The 18,066-nt window shown below is 37.6% G+C and overlaps 1 protein-coding gene across 2 annotated transcripts in view; it reads left to right on the plus strand.

The window, feature by feature from the left end:
• SPAG17 (sperm associated antigen 17) overlaps nucleotides 1-18,066 on the plus strand; it is an 85,867-nt gene that overhangs the window by 49,730 nt on the left and 18,071 nt on the right. For both annotated transcript variants that reach the window (XM_027885265.1, XM_027885266.1), the window contains exons 18-26: nucleotides 612-691; nucleotides 2,341-2,423; nucleotides 3,716-3,934; nucleotides 5,058-5,169; nucleotides 5,701-5,829; nucleotides 7,821-7,934; nucleotides 10,294-10,514; nucleotides 14,419-14,539; nucleotides 15,520-15,893. In XM_027885265.1, the coding sequence (XP_027741066.1) occupies nucleotides 612-691; nucleotides 2,341-2,423; nucleotides 3,716-3,934; nucleotides 5,058-5,169; nucleotides 5,701-5,829; nucleotides 7,821-7,934; nucleotides 10,294-10,514; nucleotides 14,419-14,539; nucleotides 15,520-15,893 (1,453 nt within the window). The remainder of the gene's footprint in view (nucleotides 1-611; nucleotides 692-2,340; nucleotides 2,424-3,715; nucleotides 3,935-5,057; nucleotides 5,170-5,700; nucleotides 5,830-7,820; nucleotides 7,935-10,293; nucleotides 10,515-14,418; nucleotides 14,540-15,519; nucleotides 15,894-18,066) is intronic.

Consider the following 18,066-nt stretch of genomic DNA (forward strand, 5'->3'; position numbering starts at 1 on the left):
CAAACTCTGAATCATTCAGTTCTCACTTCAACTTAATTGTTCGTTTTGAATATTCTTAATTTATGTCAAGTTATGATGCACCTATTCTCTAATCTGGATTTGGATGACAATTTCCAAACACCTGTCTTGTCACATCAGTAAAGAAGAGCTAGGAATTAAGTACAATGACACCTTCATTTCTGAACAAAGAAATGAAGGCTATTCTAAAAGATAATATCAATCAAGGGCAACTAAGAAAATAATTATTCTGGTGGCAAAACAGTGAGGAGAATGAGTCTGAACCTTTCTGAAACTGTCTTTATGTTTTGTGATTTCCTGGATTTTTCTTTAGGAGCAGGTATTCTTTGGAAGACAAGTTGCTAATATCTCTTTGCAGAAAGCATAACCAAAAATTCCAAATATAACATATATTAAGCAAATACCAGTCAGAGAAAAGTACCATTTTCTATAAAAATGGAGAGAAACCCTATCAAACACCAGCCTTCTCTCAAGAGAGAGAGCCTTCTCTCCTACTTGTATAAGAAACTGAGAAGCCAAGAGGTCTTATTTGACCTGAAATCATATTAGTGAAAACTTTATTATGTTAAATAGAGGGATATTCTGCCTTTCAGGAATTATCTTGAGCTGGTGGCTAACTCAATTGAAGACTGGGTGAAAGAGGAAGAAGCTAAATACCAAGAAGAGAAGATGGGTAAGGAAACAGTCTTTTAATTTGGAAAAAGCCATGGTAGACAGCCCTTTTGAACTGTCTGCACCTGCTGACAAAAAACCTGGCTTTATTAAGAAAGCCAAAAGTGGGTATCTTTTTATTCTAGAAAATTAATTTTTCACTTTAAATTCTATTCAGAGCACAATTGCATATATTTTTTCATAGGATGACCTTGTTTTGACATTTATAAAGGCATAAATATGTTTTGGAATTAATTAAATGCACATATTTATATGTTCTGCATCATTCTATGTTCTGAAAACTGGCATCTCTAGTATCAATTTACATTTACAATAGCTGTGTTTATCTAATGAAATTACTTTAAGGGTTACATACAAATATGAATCTGTTGAGATCACTGAACATATGAAGAGATGAGCAGTAGTTAAAGTTGGCAACATGGTTCAGGAAAATTCTTTTTTAAAGGGCAGGATAAAAGCTGGAAGTCAGAAGCTGTGGGCTAAGAGCTAAAACTGGAAACTGGAATTGATTAGACTGCAGTGCAAACTTGAATTACAGGCAACATTTTGGGTAGTGAGAATTGAAAGCAATTCATACAGTAACTGTTCAGCAGATAGCAAAATCTGAAAAACCCCTATTAACAAAAAAGAATTTTTTTCAAATTTGTTCATTTGTGTATCTAAATGGTATTAACAATTATTTGTTGATGTTTAACCTTTGCTTTGTTTACCTTTTCTGAGAATGCACTTAGAAAACTTCCAGTACTAGCAGTTAACATTTACAAAAATAGAACATTACTCCTCAACCCAGTTAACACCTCTGATTATAGTTTGGAAACTGAAAGGACAGTTTTGACTTCTAAATCATAATTTGTAGGTATCTAGCTGTCACAGGAGCTAGATTGAATCTTGCCCATATGGTGCCTCATGACCAATATAATTCACAGAGTAGCTCACTTGCTGAAAGAAGATAATCACCTCTGGCTGGGACATGCAGATGGGCAGCAGTGTCTTTAGGTGTTTTCAATTTCGCTGACACTGCTGTAACCCACACTGCAATTTCTACTTTATAATGCAAAGTAAGTTTCTGATAGATGACTTTATCTTTCTGAGGAGGTAAATACTGGGTATCCAAGCATACTATAAAACTACACTTCTACAAAATACCCTTTCCATAAGTAATAGATGCTATAAAGCCATCATAGTGAACAAGGGTTATGTTTTTTCTTTAGTGAAGGTTTGAAGGTTCAGACAGCATTTATTTGCTTTTTATCTTTAAAGGTTCTAATGTCTATGACTCTGGTATTGAGCTTGTACTGGCTCAGTTAGAAAACAAACATGCAAACTTGTTGCAAGAGCAAAACCTTCAACAGCAAGAAGCAGAAAGTCAGTCTTTAAGTATGTTGATATACTGTTTAGCATATTTGGTCCTCAGTTATGACTATCAAGTAATATTAGTTGTCAGGTAAGTTTCTTCTTACCCAAATAGACTTTATGTTTTATTTCTAAAAATATTTAACATTTTCTTTATTGTAGTTGTATACTATAACTATTTTGAAATCTGCACTTTTATTTACTTGCACATCTTTTATTTTTATTTTCCCATTTTAAAAAATTATTCCATTTTCATATATTTATAACCTCACTTATTTCCCCTTCCATTTTTCGAAGGCAAAACATCAGGACCTGAGAGTGTAAGAGAGTCTCAATCGAACAATGGAGAAAGTCCCATTATCAGAGAAGATTCTTTAAAGGTGAGGCAAAAATATTTATGTTTCTGAAATGGACTAAATAGCACTGCTTTCTTATGAAGGTAAGTCTTTGTTCTTACATAGGCTTGACTGAGTTCTCTCAGTTTTTCTGCTCTTGGCTATTTTTTGTATATGTTGTTTTCTTTATTCCTTATTCATTGTGAGCTATGTTATTTTCTTAAGGGAAGACTGTTTGGAGTCAGACCTGACATTCCAAAAGCAATTCATAATTGCAATACTGGAAATAAGAGTTATGAATAATATCCTACTATTAATTTAAGTTTTCAGATTGGAAAGGTATGAAAAGATAAATCCAGGTTCATGGAAGTACGTATGTACCCCACTCCCACTTTCACTGTCTACACCTCTTTGAAATTAGGGAATGTAGATATGGTACCTCAGAATTCCCTTACGACAGAGAATCCCATGTTTTAGATCTAGTTCATAACCATGCAGTACAGATTAACTGACGTGCCCAGGTTCACACAGTAAGTTTCTGGCTGAGATAGGAGTTAAGTACACTTTTTTTTTAAGTCTTAGCACTGGCATTATCCATTAATCTGCACAAATCTGTCTTTATTGATGTTGTACTCCCTCTTTTTTTGGCTCCTCACAGATATAGCATGTCTCATCTTTTTTACAGAGTATAATGTTGTCCACTTAAATACTGGAATGTAGATATGAAATGGCATTAACCAATTCCTGGCTACTCATCTTGAACTGGCATGGCTCAAATTAGGCTAATCTCTAACTTGTAACTCTAAATGCTTGCCATTTCTTCCACAGAAATGGTTGTGCTTTGATGTGCTTAGACTATAAAGTGACACAAAGCCCAAACTACTCCAGAAAATCTCAGATGTCTTTCTAATACAAGTTGATAATTTTGGCATACATACCTCATTTTTCTTTCTGTAAAAGAATAAAATCATTTTACCTCACAGTGGCATTTTGGGAATAAACTAATACCAGAGATGCATTGTGATTTGGTGATAAACATTGTGGACAAGGGTACAGCAAAGTCATTCTTTTATGACTAATTGTGTAAGATACAAATAATCATCTGATTCATCTCCTGTAGTCAACAACGACTGCTCTTATAGGTTGAATGAGTCAGTAATTTTATGCAAAACATAGCACATAATATTGTAAAACTTTAGACATGTTTGGAAAACATGTCTTAGAGTGACTTAGAACATTGTTTCCCTTGAGGTTGTTTGCTTGTGCTCTTTTCAGCATGCACATACGAAGTGCCAAAGAGAACCACAGTTCTTTTTAATTCCTGACGTTGAATGTAGGCTTGGAAGAAGGAGCAGGACCGATTACGAGAGGAAGAAAAACTTAAGGAAGAAACAAAAGGAAAGACAGAACAATTGGAAAATAAAAATAAAGGGCAGGAGATAATAGATGGAGAGTGTAAAGATTCCAAAGAGAAGTCTATGAACGAGCCAACAAAAGCCTCTGAACTTGAGGAGGATCACAGCATTCCAGAATCATGTTCTGAGAAAGTTTATAAGGTAAGGACTTGTATTATTGTGCCAAATTAGAAAAATGTTAGCTATTTGTAAAGAGAGTCAATATTACAGCAAAGCTATCGTCTATTCTGAAATTCAAGTTCAGGGAAAATTAGGCCTAACTGTGTTTTGTTTAATTCCATTATTTTTGATGTTTAAGATTATTTACCTTTTTTTATGTATATGACATGATTACAAACATAAGTTGATTGTGTTTTTGTGCCCGTGTAAAATATGTTTTTAGAATCATTCTTGCCTACAAATGTGGGGTTTGTGGGGATAGGAAAGGGAAGCATAAGAACTTGTCCCATGTCCTGTATTGGGGGACTGCTAGACCTACTTGAAATTTTGACTGTCCACACTGGAGATCAAGTAAAAGGAGTTTACTGTTTCTTCCATTTCATCTTTCAAAATTCATGTTCTTGAAGTGCCATAATACAATCTAATCATCTGTTACATTAACAGAGGGAACTCATCAGTAGTTTTGTCCAAACAGTTTTAAGGCAGTTTGCACCACCTCATATTTGCATAGTCTAAGTCTTGCATCCAAAACTTGCATAGATTGATATATTTTAGTCTTAAATTTGTTTAAGGACAGACTTTGAACTCAGATGACATTGCCATCTGAACTTATTTGAGTACCCTCACATAATTTTTGCTGACTTGTGGCACTTCGGAAGGCATAGCAATATAGCTAGATATACAGTGTCTGAATTTTGAAATCTAGAGAGTGGAAAGCTGAATTTTTTCATTACCTGTCCTTTATGTGATCCCATGCTGCTGTACTTTGTCTCTTTCTACTTGACCGGAATTTTTCTTTCTCTCACACTGTATGTTAATCCACCAGTCTACTTGCTACTCTTCAGTTTCCATGACAGCTCCATGATACTGAAGGAACAGATTCTGCTCTCATGTATAACAAGTTACTTCCATTAATAACTGAGAAGTTATTTGGATATGAGAATAGCATGCTAGATATTTGCTAAAGTTGTTGTTACATTAGTTAAACATCTAAGCAAAAAAATGCTGAGCAGAAAAGTGTGATCCTGATGATCCGTCCTGCATTTACTTCTTTCATGGGTTCTGCCTTTCTCATTTACAGATAATCTAAAACTTGTTTTTCCAGTTTCATGGCTACAATACAGGGGAGGATGTAATTCAGATATCGGGAACCAATCAATATCTTTTCCCATCCGATGGAGGACAGATTCAAGTAGAGAAGATAGAGTTTGTAAAAGGTGATTCTTTAATTCTTCATGCTTTGCTTTGACTCAATGCTAACTGATGGCATAGTTTCTTAATCCATAAATGCTTTTTTATGTCTCAGTAGTAGAAATTCAGTTAAAGAAATTTCATTAACCTCCATCACTATTAATCTTTATGTTTTCCTGTAGTATGTTAGCAGTTGATAGATAAAGTTCCAGAAAACAAGAAATTAAGAAAAATCAGTTCATATTTATCTGTTCAATGGAAACCAATGCATGATAACTCAAGAATGTTCAAATTATTTTTTTAGTCAAATGCAATAAATCTAAAAAGCAGATCTTTCTGCAGCCTCTAAGATCTAATTGTCAGGAATTTTTTTAATATTTAGTCCAAACTCAGAAAACCTTAATTTTGTCATCTTGGTCTTCTATTAAGTGATTTGGTCTGGTTCTGAGCAATTTTCTTTTTTAGTGTTCTTTACAGTTGCAGGTGCAGGCTTTATTTGGGTGCCAGTAAGTTCTGAAGCCTGGTGAGAGCAATAATAGTATTCCATTGCTTTACAGGTCCAACTTTGGTAAAGGTGAAAGTGATAAAAGACAACCACAATTTCTTCATTCATATCACAGATCCCAAGAAAAACTTGGAAGAAGCTGAAGTGCAAGAAATTAATGAAGAAGAGAAAATTAGATCAGGTTAGTGGATTGACATCATGGATATAAAAAAATTAACAATTTGACATATTTAGTAATTTGATGCAAAAATTATCAACTAACAGAAAATAAATTCTTACTAATGGCAGAAAGTAAGACAAATCAACGTTCCATAAAAATTCAGTTGGCTGACTTAAGTACTGTGTAGAGAGACTTTAGCAAGATGTAGAAGCACAGTGAAGGTTAACATGTGCAAACCAGTTTATTTTCCAAAGAAAGGAAATCAATGAAGAGTCACTATTCTTTTAGAAAGTAATTTTCTTCTTTGGTGAAAGACTCATTCAGATCTTAATGTGGCTGGGGAAGGTCTGAGAAGATGCGAACTGAGTCATGTTCATTGTGACTAAAGTAAATGTCTGCCCTAGAAAGGGAAGATTTCCCCTTTTGAACTGGACCTCCTTTCGTAGGTCAGATGACCATGACATTAGGGCCTCCTCAAGACCTTGCTGTGAAAACAGATCTCTCTGCAGTCCAGTAACTTCTGCTGTTGGTTGGCACTCAGAAAGCATTGAATCCAAATCCTTTCTGAACCCGGCTGAGAGCATTTCAAGCAAGTCAGTCTGTAATAGTTTGTGTGTATGTTTGCCAAAAGCATTATGGAATTGCTGTCACCAAACTGAAGAGTATTGAAAAAGTATAACTTTTAGTAGACGTATTACTTCTTTTAATCTTCATCAGTGTCAGAAAACATCCTGTTCTTGCTCCTCCCCTTGGCTTCAGCTGGCACCAGTGATGTAACTGTAGGTTGTCCGAAAAGAAAATTTTCATCCCTTCTGCAGATGCAACTTTTTGTCTGCCCTTCTGAAAGCTGACCTGTGTCATTCTGGAGTCTGCCAAAGGGTATTGGTAATCACCACTCTGCAAGTAACTGAGGCAAGTTGTATTCACTTGGCACGAGTGAGAGGCTTTCCTCGTGTGTAAACAGGAGCACCTCATAGAAAGGCAGTGAGGAAGAGAAGAATCAGTCCACGCTGATACTTGGCAGTGGCTGAATGGTACAACAGAAGCTTTCAGTGCAGTCAAAATGCCAAAACTGCATCCGCAGGGAGTGTTCACCAGTGAGCATTGCAAAGACAGAAAACAAATAGGAGCATACAAGGTCTCAGGATGTTTGTCCTGTTGATGGAATTGGGAGATGCCAGGTGTTAGGTGCCTACTCTAACCTTCTTTGTAGTATTCTCTGCTACCTGTCACAGTTTTCAGAAGCTCTGCTCCATATGGGAAATCCCAAGGTTTTCTTCTTACCAACAGAACGTTTCTTTAAGGCAGAAGGAGTTGAACTAGAGGCAAGGTAGGATCCAGTGTCTGGGAGATGTTCTTGCATAGTTTGTGTGGTTTTCATGAATGTCATACTCATCAAATGACATCATGGTCTGCACCTCTAAGTGAGCTTGTCTCCTGATCCGCTTTTACAAATGCCGGATATGTCTTTGGATCTAATTTCTCAACTCTTGTTCTTTCTTTTACTTTATCCTCAAATTACAGTCATAGAATCATTGAATGTCCTGAGTTTGAAGGGACCCACATGGATCACTGAATTCCAGGTCCTGTCCCTGTGACAGTATGTGCGAGACAGTAACTTCTATTAGTTTTTCATAGGCCACGTGATAGAAATGAGCAGTTGAGCATTCTTGTTAGCCAAGAAATAAGGATCAATAACTCTAAACCAAAGTTCTTTCACTGCTTAAGTTCAGTATGACTTTTCACTAGTTGTTACTTTTAAATTGTTTTTATGCATCTGGTTAATTAGAATGCTATTTCTAGATTAAAAAAAACCACAGGTATGTTGTACAAAAATGACTATTGTATACTACCCTATGAATGGAATGATAGTTTTCCCTGTTCTAATTAGTCTGTTTTACAGGTTGGTCATCCACATTGAGGTTCCACTGTTCACACCAGCCATTGGTTCACGGGTCAGGTGGTTCTGATATACGTTGCTATCTTTAATATTAATTTTTTTTTAATTAAAGGAAAAATGAAAAATCAGAAGAAAGCTGTGAGCAAGTTTGGATCTTTTTCAGCCACCTTGGAAAATGGAATCCAGCTGTCCCTAAGCTATTATGGACCTACAGGGAAGACAGCAGGTAAAGTAAGCAAATAAAAGACGATATTTGAGAACTTTAGGGGGATTTTTTTTTCCCTCGTGCACTCCTTAACGAAATAATTTGTTGTATGCAATTCTGCCTTTTTGAGCAGCTGTTACTACATGCTGGGAATTTTCAACAAGGCTCAAGATTACATTGTCAAGAATATTCTGTGATTCTGTTTTCAAAATGGAAGGAGGTTTCCATGCTTTTTTGCTCACTGTGAAAACAGAGCAGTGCAAGGAGAAACTTGCAAGTATTGTTATTAAGTAGCCCAGCAAAATCAGCCAATTAATTTGAGCCAAAGAAAATGTGATTTGCTGAGGAGTCTTCTTGGTTTTCCAAGAAATAATATTTTTGTAAACTTATATAGGTGATTATGGAACTTCCATTTTACTTTAAGAGTTGGACTTTAGGTTGCAGTTGTGCAGACATAATGAGGGATTTCTCTCAGCCTTTCAATAAACACATTCAGCAACTGGAAGCAATTGCTTCAGAAAACCACAGTGAAAATAGTGTCTGCTTTTACCAAGAGCTTTTTGTTTCCATTACATTTGAAAGGCCACTGAAACCATCATATGGATAAAAGTGAAACCCTCCTCTGATCAGAAAATAATCCCAGGATTTTTCAGCCCCTAAAATATGAAAACATTTAATTGAATGCATCTTTGTGTGGACTGTGGCAAACCATTCAACCGTACACTCAGTTTTAATTATTTAAATATATTTTACAAATTAAGTACTAAAAAAAGACATTTCAAACTTGGACCAAGAGAATATTCACAATGTAGTGGACTGCAAATCTTGGATTTTGACATAAAAGAGAGACATGTCTAATTAAACACCTATATGTCAGCTGTTATGTTTAGGCATTTTCATATCTGCCATAATCATCCTATTCTACAGTAGAATAATCCTTGCCATGTTGAGCTTTATAGCACTGCTAACTGGCATTCTTTGATTGCTTGAAGTTTTTCTAAGATCACTTGCTTATGCCAAGTTTCCGTGGGTCTTTGTATCGTAAGTGCTGAGAATAATTCTGACCAGAAGCGTTCTTAGATGATTCTCATATGCTATCCATCGCCAATGCAGAATGGTATACTGTGAATTCTGTAGTTTCTCCCCACTGGTTGGTTGAATTGGGTGCAAAAGTTTCATCTTCCTCCTAGCTAAGGTGACGGAAGGCCTCAAGCTGTTTTGCCAGCTTTTTGCATCTTTTTTATTTCTTGGTTAAATGTATTTCTTTAAGTTCTGAATTATTCTTTGTTTTCTTCTGCAATACTTAAATTTAGCTTCAGACCACCTTACATTCCAGTTAGAAATAAGCTCCTCCTCTCTTTGTCAGTCTGGTACCACTTGAGCACTTGCAGGGCTTTCAATTCTGGGTACTGTAGAAGCTCTGCACTTGTTCTTTGTGCCTCAGCAAAATTAAAAGAGCACAATTCCAAGTGCTAGAAATCTGAATGTGCATGCGAAAGGAAGGAAACCTTCCTTAATCAGACAGTCCTCTGGAATTACCATCTCTCTCAAGATTTCTAAAGACACTTTCTGTCTTGACAATGCACTCTTTTTACTGTTACCCTCAGATACCATCTTCTCATTTTTCAGGGCAACCAGAGTAAAGTTGGTGAAATTTCTTAAGAGATCAAGAGCCTATAACAACTTTTGTTCCTAAATTTAATGCTATGGGAAGTAGTGTTATCTGAAAGTGAACATGAAGGGAACATTAAAGAGAAGTGTCACTTGGTGGAAACAAAAATGTTTTACAGAAAATCTAACTTGATATTAATTTTATTTTCAAGAAACTATTTTGAAAGGCGACATGATTACTTCCCGTTGACATGGTTAGCAGGCTGTTCTAATGCTTGGCCTTTAAGAATTGCAGGAGTCTTACCAAGTTTAGATCATCAGAATCTTTCTGAATAATTATAGCAAAATAGACCTATATAGTGCAAGGTTGCTGGAGTCAGTCAGTGCTTGATCAGCCCACGATAAAACATAACAGCAGCGATCATTTACTAGACACTAGACTCAGAACGTCTCCATCTAAGTGTTCTGGATGTAAATGAGTATTCTTAAACTTGCATTTTTTTATTTTTGAGGTGATGACAAAGTGACAACTTGTGGGAAACAATAGTTTCAAGATGTCTTTTCGGCTAATAAATTGTCAGTCTAAGGAAAGATTTTCTAAACAGTTTTGTATATTCAATCCCTCTATCTGAAATAATGAACTCCCCCATTGAGGTTATTATTTCTAACGTAAAATTTAGTGTACAAAATCTTTTTAAAAAATAAAAATGTGGCCATATACATTTATGAAACTCAATTGCATTTAAAAAATTGCTTTTCCCTTCCTTAGATGATGAAACAGGTCCTGCCTTAGCAAGAATTCTGGACATCCCTTCTGTTCACATTCCGACCATAATCCCAACACCAGTGTCTCCCATTCCACCAGCTTTGGGAAAAAAAGATAAGTCCGACAAACAAAAATCAGGAAAACCTCAGCCTTCTACAAAAGCAAACCGTAGCAAAATAGAGCTTTCATCACCTGATGACCTGGTACAGCAAGAAGAAGTAAAGGTGAGAGAATTATCCAATTAAAAGAAACAAAGAAAAATTCAAAGACATGAACTTACATAAAAGAAATGTATATTCTCCTCAGAGGGCTTTGAGCTGTGTTTTTTCAAATTCCTGACAATTTGCAGTGCTTCTAAGGGTACCTTTTACTCTTTGTTGTTCTCAGATGTACATACTGGCAGCTGTTAATGAAACTAGCCTTTATGGCTGCATGCTGTAAAGCAGCTTGTCTTCCATGATCCACATACTATTGTCAATTTTGGCTTTACAGTTACAGCTCTTACACTGCAGATGATCAGAAGGCTGGAGCACCTCTCCTGCAAAGACAGACCGAGGGAGTTGGTGAGACACTGGAACAGGTTGCCCAGGGAAGCTCTTGATGCCTCATCCCTGGAATTAATCAGGGCAAGGTTGGATGGGGCTTTGAGCAACCTGGTCTAGTGGAATGTGTCCCTGCCCTGGAAGGTTGGTTGGGACACATGGCAGGGAGGTTGGAATGTGATAGTCTTTAAGGTCCCTTCCACCCCCAACCCTATGATTATTAATATCTCAGTCATAAGAACTGCTGAATTTTTAGTTTAACCAAGCAGAATTTCTCTGTGCTTTCCAAAACCTGTGTGGGAAAGTCTAACCAAACAGTAAATTAGTGGAGAAAGTTTTGCAAAATCTTGGTCTGGAATTTGGTCTTTGCAGCCACTCAAAAGCCAGGGACCAGCAATTTGACGAAGTTACTTTTGCCTGTAACTGGAGTACTTCTGTTACAATGCAGGTTTTGGAAAGGATGAATGACATTTTAAAAGCAGATTCTGAACTTCTGTTGTGAAATAGTATCTAATATCTAGAGGATAAAGTAATGCTGTACCTCTTGTTTCAACATGGATTCTGTGAATATCCACAAAAAGTGCTTCTTACTTAATTTCCAAAGTCTAGCTAGTTATTTAAAGAGCATGAGCATGGGAAGTGGCGTAGGGAGTTGCCAGCACTCAGTTTAACATCCAGTAGTTGTGTGGCACAAGTGAAACCTATAGAAACAAATAGTCCTATTGTTAAACATCTGTCTGGAGGACTTCTAAGCCAAAAGGCCTTTAACTGCTTGTTTTAGAATTCCTTCAGATAAAGAGTACCCATGTTAGTGCATACAGCGCCTATCTGTGAGTCTGCAAGTATTTTGGAGAATAGGATTAGAATCCAAAACAGACTTGATAAATTCACATAGACACAGTCTATAAAATATGGTATAATTCAATAAGAATCAAAGAGGTAGGTTCTACAATTGCATATAAATAATGAACATGTATTTACAGAATGGATAACAGTTCTGTCAGTTTGTAGTGAGTTGACCCTGGCCAGATGCCAGGTGACTCACTAAAGCCACTCTCTCACTCTCCCTCTGCAACTGAACAGAGGAGAGAAAAAAAAAACAGCTAAGGATTCATGAGTTGAGATAACAGCTGGGAGAGGTCACTTACTGATTACCTTCACTGGCAAAACAAACTCAAAGTGGGGATATTATTTAAATGTATTACTAACAGGATAAGAGCCAAAGAGTGAGAAATAAAACAATCTTAAAAACACCTTCCCTCCACCCCTCCTTCCTTCCATGTTTTCCCTCCTCCCCCTCAGCGGTGCAGGGGGACAGGAATGGAGGTTATGGTCAGTTGTTGTTTCTGCCACTGCTCAGGGAGAGGAGTCCTTCCCCTGCTCCCGTGGGGTGCTTCCCATGGGAGACAGTCCTTGATGCACCCCTCTGGTGTGAGTCTATCCCATAGGCAGGAGTTCTTCCCAAACTGCTGTCCCGTGGGTCACTCCTCCATGGGGTGCAGTCCTTCACAAATGAGCTGTACCGACGTGGGTCCCCACAGGGGCCACAAGTCCTACACGGGGAAAACCTGCTCCAGCGTGGGCTTCCCTCTCCATAGGCTGCAGATCTCTGGCAGGACCCTGCTCCATCTTGAGCCTCCCACGGGGTCAGAGCCTCCTTCATGCATCCACCTGCTCCAGCATGGGCTCCTCCATGGGCTGCAGGGGGCTCTCTGCACCCCAATGTCCCTCCATGGGCTGCAGGGGCACAGCTGCCCCACTATGGGCAGCACCATGGGCTGCTCCAATGCCTGGAGCACCTCCTGCCCCTCCTTCTGCACTGACCTAGGTGTCTGCATTGTTGTTCACATATTCTCACTCCTCTCTTTCCTGGCTGGAATTCTTTCTGTGCCACAACCTTCTGTTCTTAAATACGTCATCACAGAGGTGTTACTATTACTCCTGATTGACTTGGCCGTGGCCAGTGGCAGGAAGTCTGTCCTGGAGCCAGCTGGCATTGGTTCCACAGGACAGGGGAAGCTTCTAGCAGCTTCTAACAGAAGCCACTCCTGTAGCCCCCCGCCTCTACCAAATCCCAGCCACAGAAACCCCACTGCACAGTTGTATAGAGAAAGGTCTGAGAGTTACTCTGGATCACAAGCTATACATAAGTCAACAATGCCATCTTCCTGTGAGAAGGGCAAAGACCACACTGAGGTGAATAAAGGGTAGTATAGCCTGATAAATATGTGAAGTTATTTTCCAGTCAGGTCTGGTAGGGTCTCAGGTGAACTATTGTGTCCAGTTACAGAATACTACACTGCAAGAAAAATATGGGCCACACTGAGAGTTTTAAGGAAAGCATGAGGATTAGAGGTCTAGAGAACTTGACCAGTGGGAAAAGCTTAAAAGACTTGGTTTGGTTTTGTTTGATCTAGAGTTGAGAGACAGAATAATCTTCTTCTGTAAAGAGCTAAAAGGACACCATCATCTCTTATGGTAGCCTGTACAGTCAGCAGAAATAATCTGAAGTAAACTAGTTTTCTGTAATATTGATTCAGATTAACCAGGAGGAAAATGCCAGTAAGGTTAATCAAGGTAAAGCACTGGAACAGTTTACCAGGAAAGCTCCAACCCTGGAAGTTTTTAAAATAGGTTATGTTAGAAGTTTTCTGGGTTTTTTACCATTAAGGAGAAGTACATGACAACTGAGGGTTACTTGTGTCCTATTCTGTGACTTCTACCTCAGGATCCTGGGTTACTTAGGGTACTGAGAGTAGCCTTTATTGCCCAGTAATATTATGTAAAGTAACCACAAATGTATGGCATCCTTTATGCTGAAAAACACATGGAAAAATATCTGCCATTTTCCCCCTTTTGTTATATTCCTAAAAAGCAACTCTATGGGGTAATACCAGGACAAATTCTCTCTGTTACCTCTGTCTGCAATCCAAAGCTGTTTTCATCCCATGACTACTGGCATAGTGTAGTCCATTGTCACACACGTTTTTGAGGGGATGACATTTAAGAATCTGTTGTTGTATTTTTTCACAAATGTTTCATGGCCTTCAGACATTCCTTAGGTCAGCCTCATCTTTTCTAGTCATCAGAAGAGTTTCCGCTGCAGAGCAGTGCAAAGAGAATTACACATTTTGACTGCCAAACATTTCTTCCTGTCCCCTTCTTGAGTAAGTGCTGTGTTTGCAGCAGACTGGAAATACAGCTCTACTAACCTTTTGTGCTCCTTTAATGATTATGGGTAAAATAACTGATATGCAACTTCAATAATTATTTCACACTCTTCTGCTTCACATTTTCCATTTATTGTCATCCCATCTTGATGCTATGCACAAGATAGCAAAATGACTCATTAAAATTAATCAAGTTAGGAAGAGTTTTTCTTCAAGGTGAATGAAAGAAGATAGCATAATCAAATAAAATAACCTAATGTTTCCACTTTGGAGTCAATCAGCTCTCAGAATGGTAAATGAGAGGTAGACAGCACATTTTTTAAACAATATATTGTTACAAGTAAAATCTGTGGTCTATTTTTTTTCTTTATTATTTTTAAATGTGGAATAAAACAAATTCATTTTTCATTCTGTAGACAGAAATAGAAGAACCAGCTCCTCAAATACAAGAGATGTCAGATGTTCTTGCTTTTCCGAGTTTGAATGTCTCCTGTCCCAATGGACTTGTATTAAGTTTCCTTGGTGAAAGTTTTGAAGGTTAGTTTTCTGAGCCTCTGCAAAGTAAGGAATTTAAAAGAAGTTAAAACTATAGAAGAAAAGTATGTGTTCATTAATGGATTTAGATGTAACTATGATTTTTTTACCATGCTAAGTCTGTCATAATGTCTATTTAATAGCATTTGCAACATAAATAATGTGGAGAGTTTTCAAACAAATATAAAATCTAGAATTGCAAGATGTTGGACGTAAAAGATTGAAGGCAGGAAAGCAGTAACCCTAAAATGCCCTTGCAAGTCATGATGGATAATCAGTTGAATATGCATGTGTATTAGAATACTAAAGAAAAACTAGCTAATGCAATTAATAGGTGCATACATATTGAGGAATCTTGAGTGATAATGGGAAGATAATTATGTGCTCTGATTAATCTGGCATGAAATAAAGAACATACAGAAGGTTTTCAAATATACACGGCTTGGCAAGGAGCATAAGATGAAATGCTGAATAATTGAGGTGAACAGAGGAATTACAAACACATACATGTAGTCTCTTGACACAACTACCATAATTATGCCTACTGGTATATTCAACACACTGCCACAATTTAAGCTAAAAAACTTACTTTTTTAAGTAGACAAAATATATAACTTGGGTTTCTATACAAATTCAAACTTGGTGAAACTCAGTAACATTTTTTCACCTTTATGACAGTTAGGAAATTCCTTTCAGCTAATGTGAGTCTTGCAAAAGTTCAGCATCCATAATAAATCCATCTTTAATTTCCCTTGTTTTCATTTGGAAAGACAGCCACCTTCACAGAAGGATGTAGCATTTCTGAGTAGTTTTTGAATTTTTCTCTAAATTTGGAGTCTGTGGATTACTGAGTAAGCCAAGGAGGGTTAGTTAGTGTTACTCACCTGGAGTCTCATACCTTCTGTAGACACCATGATGCTGGGTGTTAAGCCCTGTTTGAATGTGTGCTATGCAGTATTAAATAATTCAGAGTTTGTTTTCAGATTTGAAAGGTGAAGCCACTACTGCTGAAGTAGAGGAAGAGGTGGTAAAGGAAAGTGAGGACAAAGCAGATGATGCAGAGGAGGAGGTGGTAAAGGAAAGTGAGGAAAAAGCAGATGAAGTAAAGGAGGAAGAGATTATGGAAGGTGGAGAGAAGGAGCATGAGATTTCAGAAGGTGAAATAGAGCACAAGGACACTGAAAGAGAACAGACCAAGCAACTTACTCTGGAAATTCTGGTTAGACAGAGTTATCCCCAAAAGGTAAAAAACTATGAGCTTTATACACCTGTGGCGAGGCAAACAGAACAAGAGGTGTCAAGAGTCATCACTAATCAAGGAACTGTCATAAAGTACCTGATGGATGGATCTACCCAGGTATATTTAGTAGAATTCATTGTAAGCAGCTTGTGTGTGCTTAAATGTTACCCTTAAATGTGTGCTTATCTACTGAAACAGAAAAGTGTCCAGTTTGTAGATGAAGGAATGAAGTAACTACTGAGTTATGCAGCCATGTCAAGACTAAAATGCTCTTAGCTTTGTTCAGTGTCAGAATTTGAGGCACATAGGGAGGTTTAAATATGAAAATTTTAGGCATGTGAAGATTTTAGGCAACTTTGGGATTAGGAAATTGCTGAATAGGGTTTTGAGAACTACATTCCTAGACTTAAGCATCCAAAGCGTGGATTAGTTTGGTGATTTTGACAATATGAAAATGTCCATATATTTTTTCAGTCTAAACAGTCATGTGGGATCCAGAGCTGTTCTTCAGTCCTGCAGACACCTTTAGGTATCCTAAATTTTCAGGAAAAAAAGACTTTATATTCCTATATAATGAAGTACTTGCTTTGTTTACATGTATTTAGGTTGCCTAGAATTCTGGTACTTTTTATGTGCTATAGGCTACAAACCATCTTTGCAAATACTGTAATCTACAAGCAATTTTTTTTTCAAAGTCTAAGACACTATGCATAGTTAGCAAACAGATGAAAAGAGGAGTCATCTATTTTGACTCAGAAAGTGTCAAAATAATTCCTTATTTGTTGGATTATTTTTTTCCTGTCTAAGTAGACCACAACTCCTACCATTTACCATTTGTTCATTACATTATATGTCAAATCATTTGGCCAGGATTTCTGAGAAACATAACCATTTCAGGAGTATGCAAAGAAGCTAGCTGCTATATGTCTGTACATTCTCAACAAACTGTCTCCTGATAGAAAAATGTGATCTTATGTGCCTAGCGTGATTTTAGAGTATAAACAGATTATGAGTACATCCTTCTTAATATTAACTTAATATCTGTGAGTCATCAAGAATATATTCATATGATAAGCATTCAAAAAAGAAGTGGTTAATTCCTTTCAGTAATAATCTCAAAAGTTGTTTCTATATGTTGTTCATTTATTTTCTACATTGTATTGTATTTATAAATTAATTCAGGGATGGTTAGGGTAGTTCTAGGTTTTATCTGATGCACAGAGAACATGCATGTCAAGGATTGAGTATAATGGACTATACGTCTCAGAAACCAGTTTTAAGTAGATAAATAACCAAGTCTTGCTTTTATTAGCTATCTTGATGGCTAAAAAATTAACATCGGTCCTAGGTACATGGAATACCTCAGTGCAGATCAGTATGTCAATACAGATGCATTATCACTGCTACCAAAAAAAAAAAAAAAAGTCATTAACCTTTGACTGTTTAGTCAAAGAATTATCTTTTATTGTTTATTTTTATGATTATTTGTTGCTAAATAGAGTCCCCATTATTGAATATGTGAACTGCAGCAATTAACACTCCTTTGGGCAATGACTAATGAAATTTAACAAACCCAAATTTTGGATCCTACAAGTGGGACAGAGTAACACCAGGCACAGGTATAAATGAGGAGAGGAGTGGCTGGAGAGTGGCCTGTAGAGCGGGCCCTGGAGTGCTGGTGGGCAGCAGCTCGGTGTGAGTCAGCAGTGTGTGCCTGGGCGGCCCAGGGGGCAAACCACATCCTGGGGAGCATCAAACACGGCATCACCAGCCAGTCAGAGGGAGGGGAACATCCCACTGTGCTCAGCGTTGGTGTGGCCTCACAAGGAGTACTGGGTGCAGTTCTGAGCCCTTTTATCAGAAGGGTGTTAAGGTCCTGGAATGCTCCAAGAGGAACGCAACAAAGCTGGTGGAAGGGCTGGCAGGTGTGTCCTGTGAGGAGCAGCTGAGGGCTCTAGGCTTGTCTGCTTTGGAGAGACCGAGGCTGAAGATCAACCTGGTCCCTCTCTGCAGCTCCCTGAGAGCGTAAGTGGAGAGGAAGGTGCTGATGCCTTCTCCCTGGGATCTGTTGATAGGACACATGGCAATGGCTCAAAGCTGTGCCAGGGAAGGTTTGGACTGGGCATTAGGAAGCATTTCTTTATCTTTACGTTTCTTGTATTCATTCTGGGAGCTTTAACTTTTTTCCCCTCCATCACCCACAGTATTCTAGTGACTATTGCATTTGTGACACATTCTTTTAAGACTTTCTAGTGATGTTTGAATTGATTTTAACCTTTAGTATGTCCTT

This window comes from Empidonax traillii, unplaced genomic scaffold (genome assembly GCF_003031625.1).
Source record: "Empidonax traillii isolate 1590-97213 ecotype Southwest subspecies unplaced genomic scaffold, ASM303162v1 scaffold163:size1593379, whole genome shotgun sequence".
In the NCBI taxonomy this organism is placed as follows: Eukaryota; Metazoa; Chordata; class Aves; order Passeriformes; family Tyrannidae; genus Empidonax; species Empidonax traillii.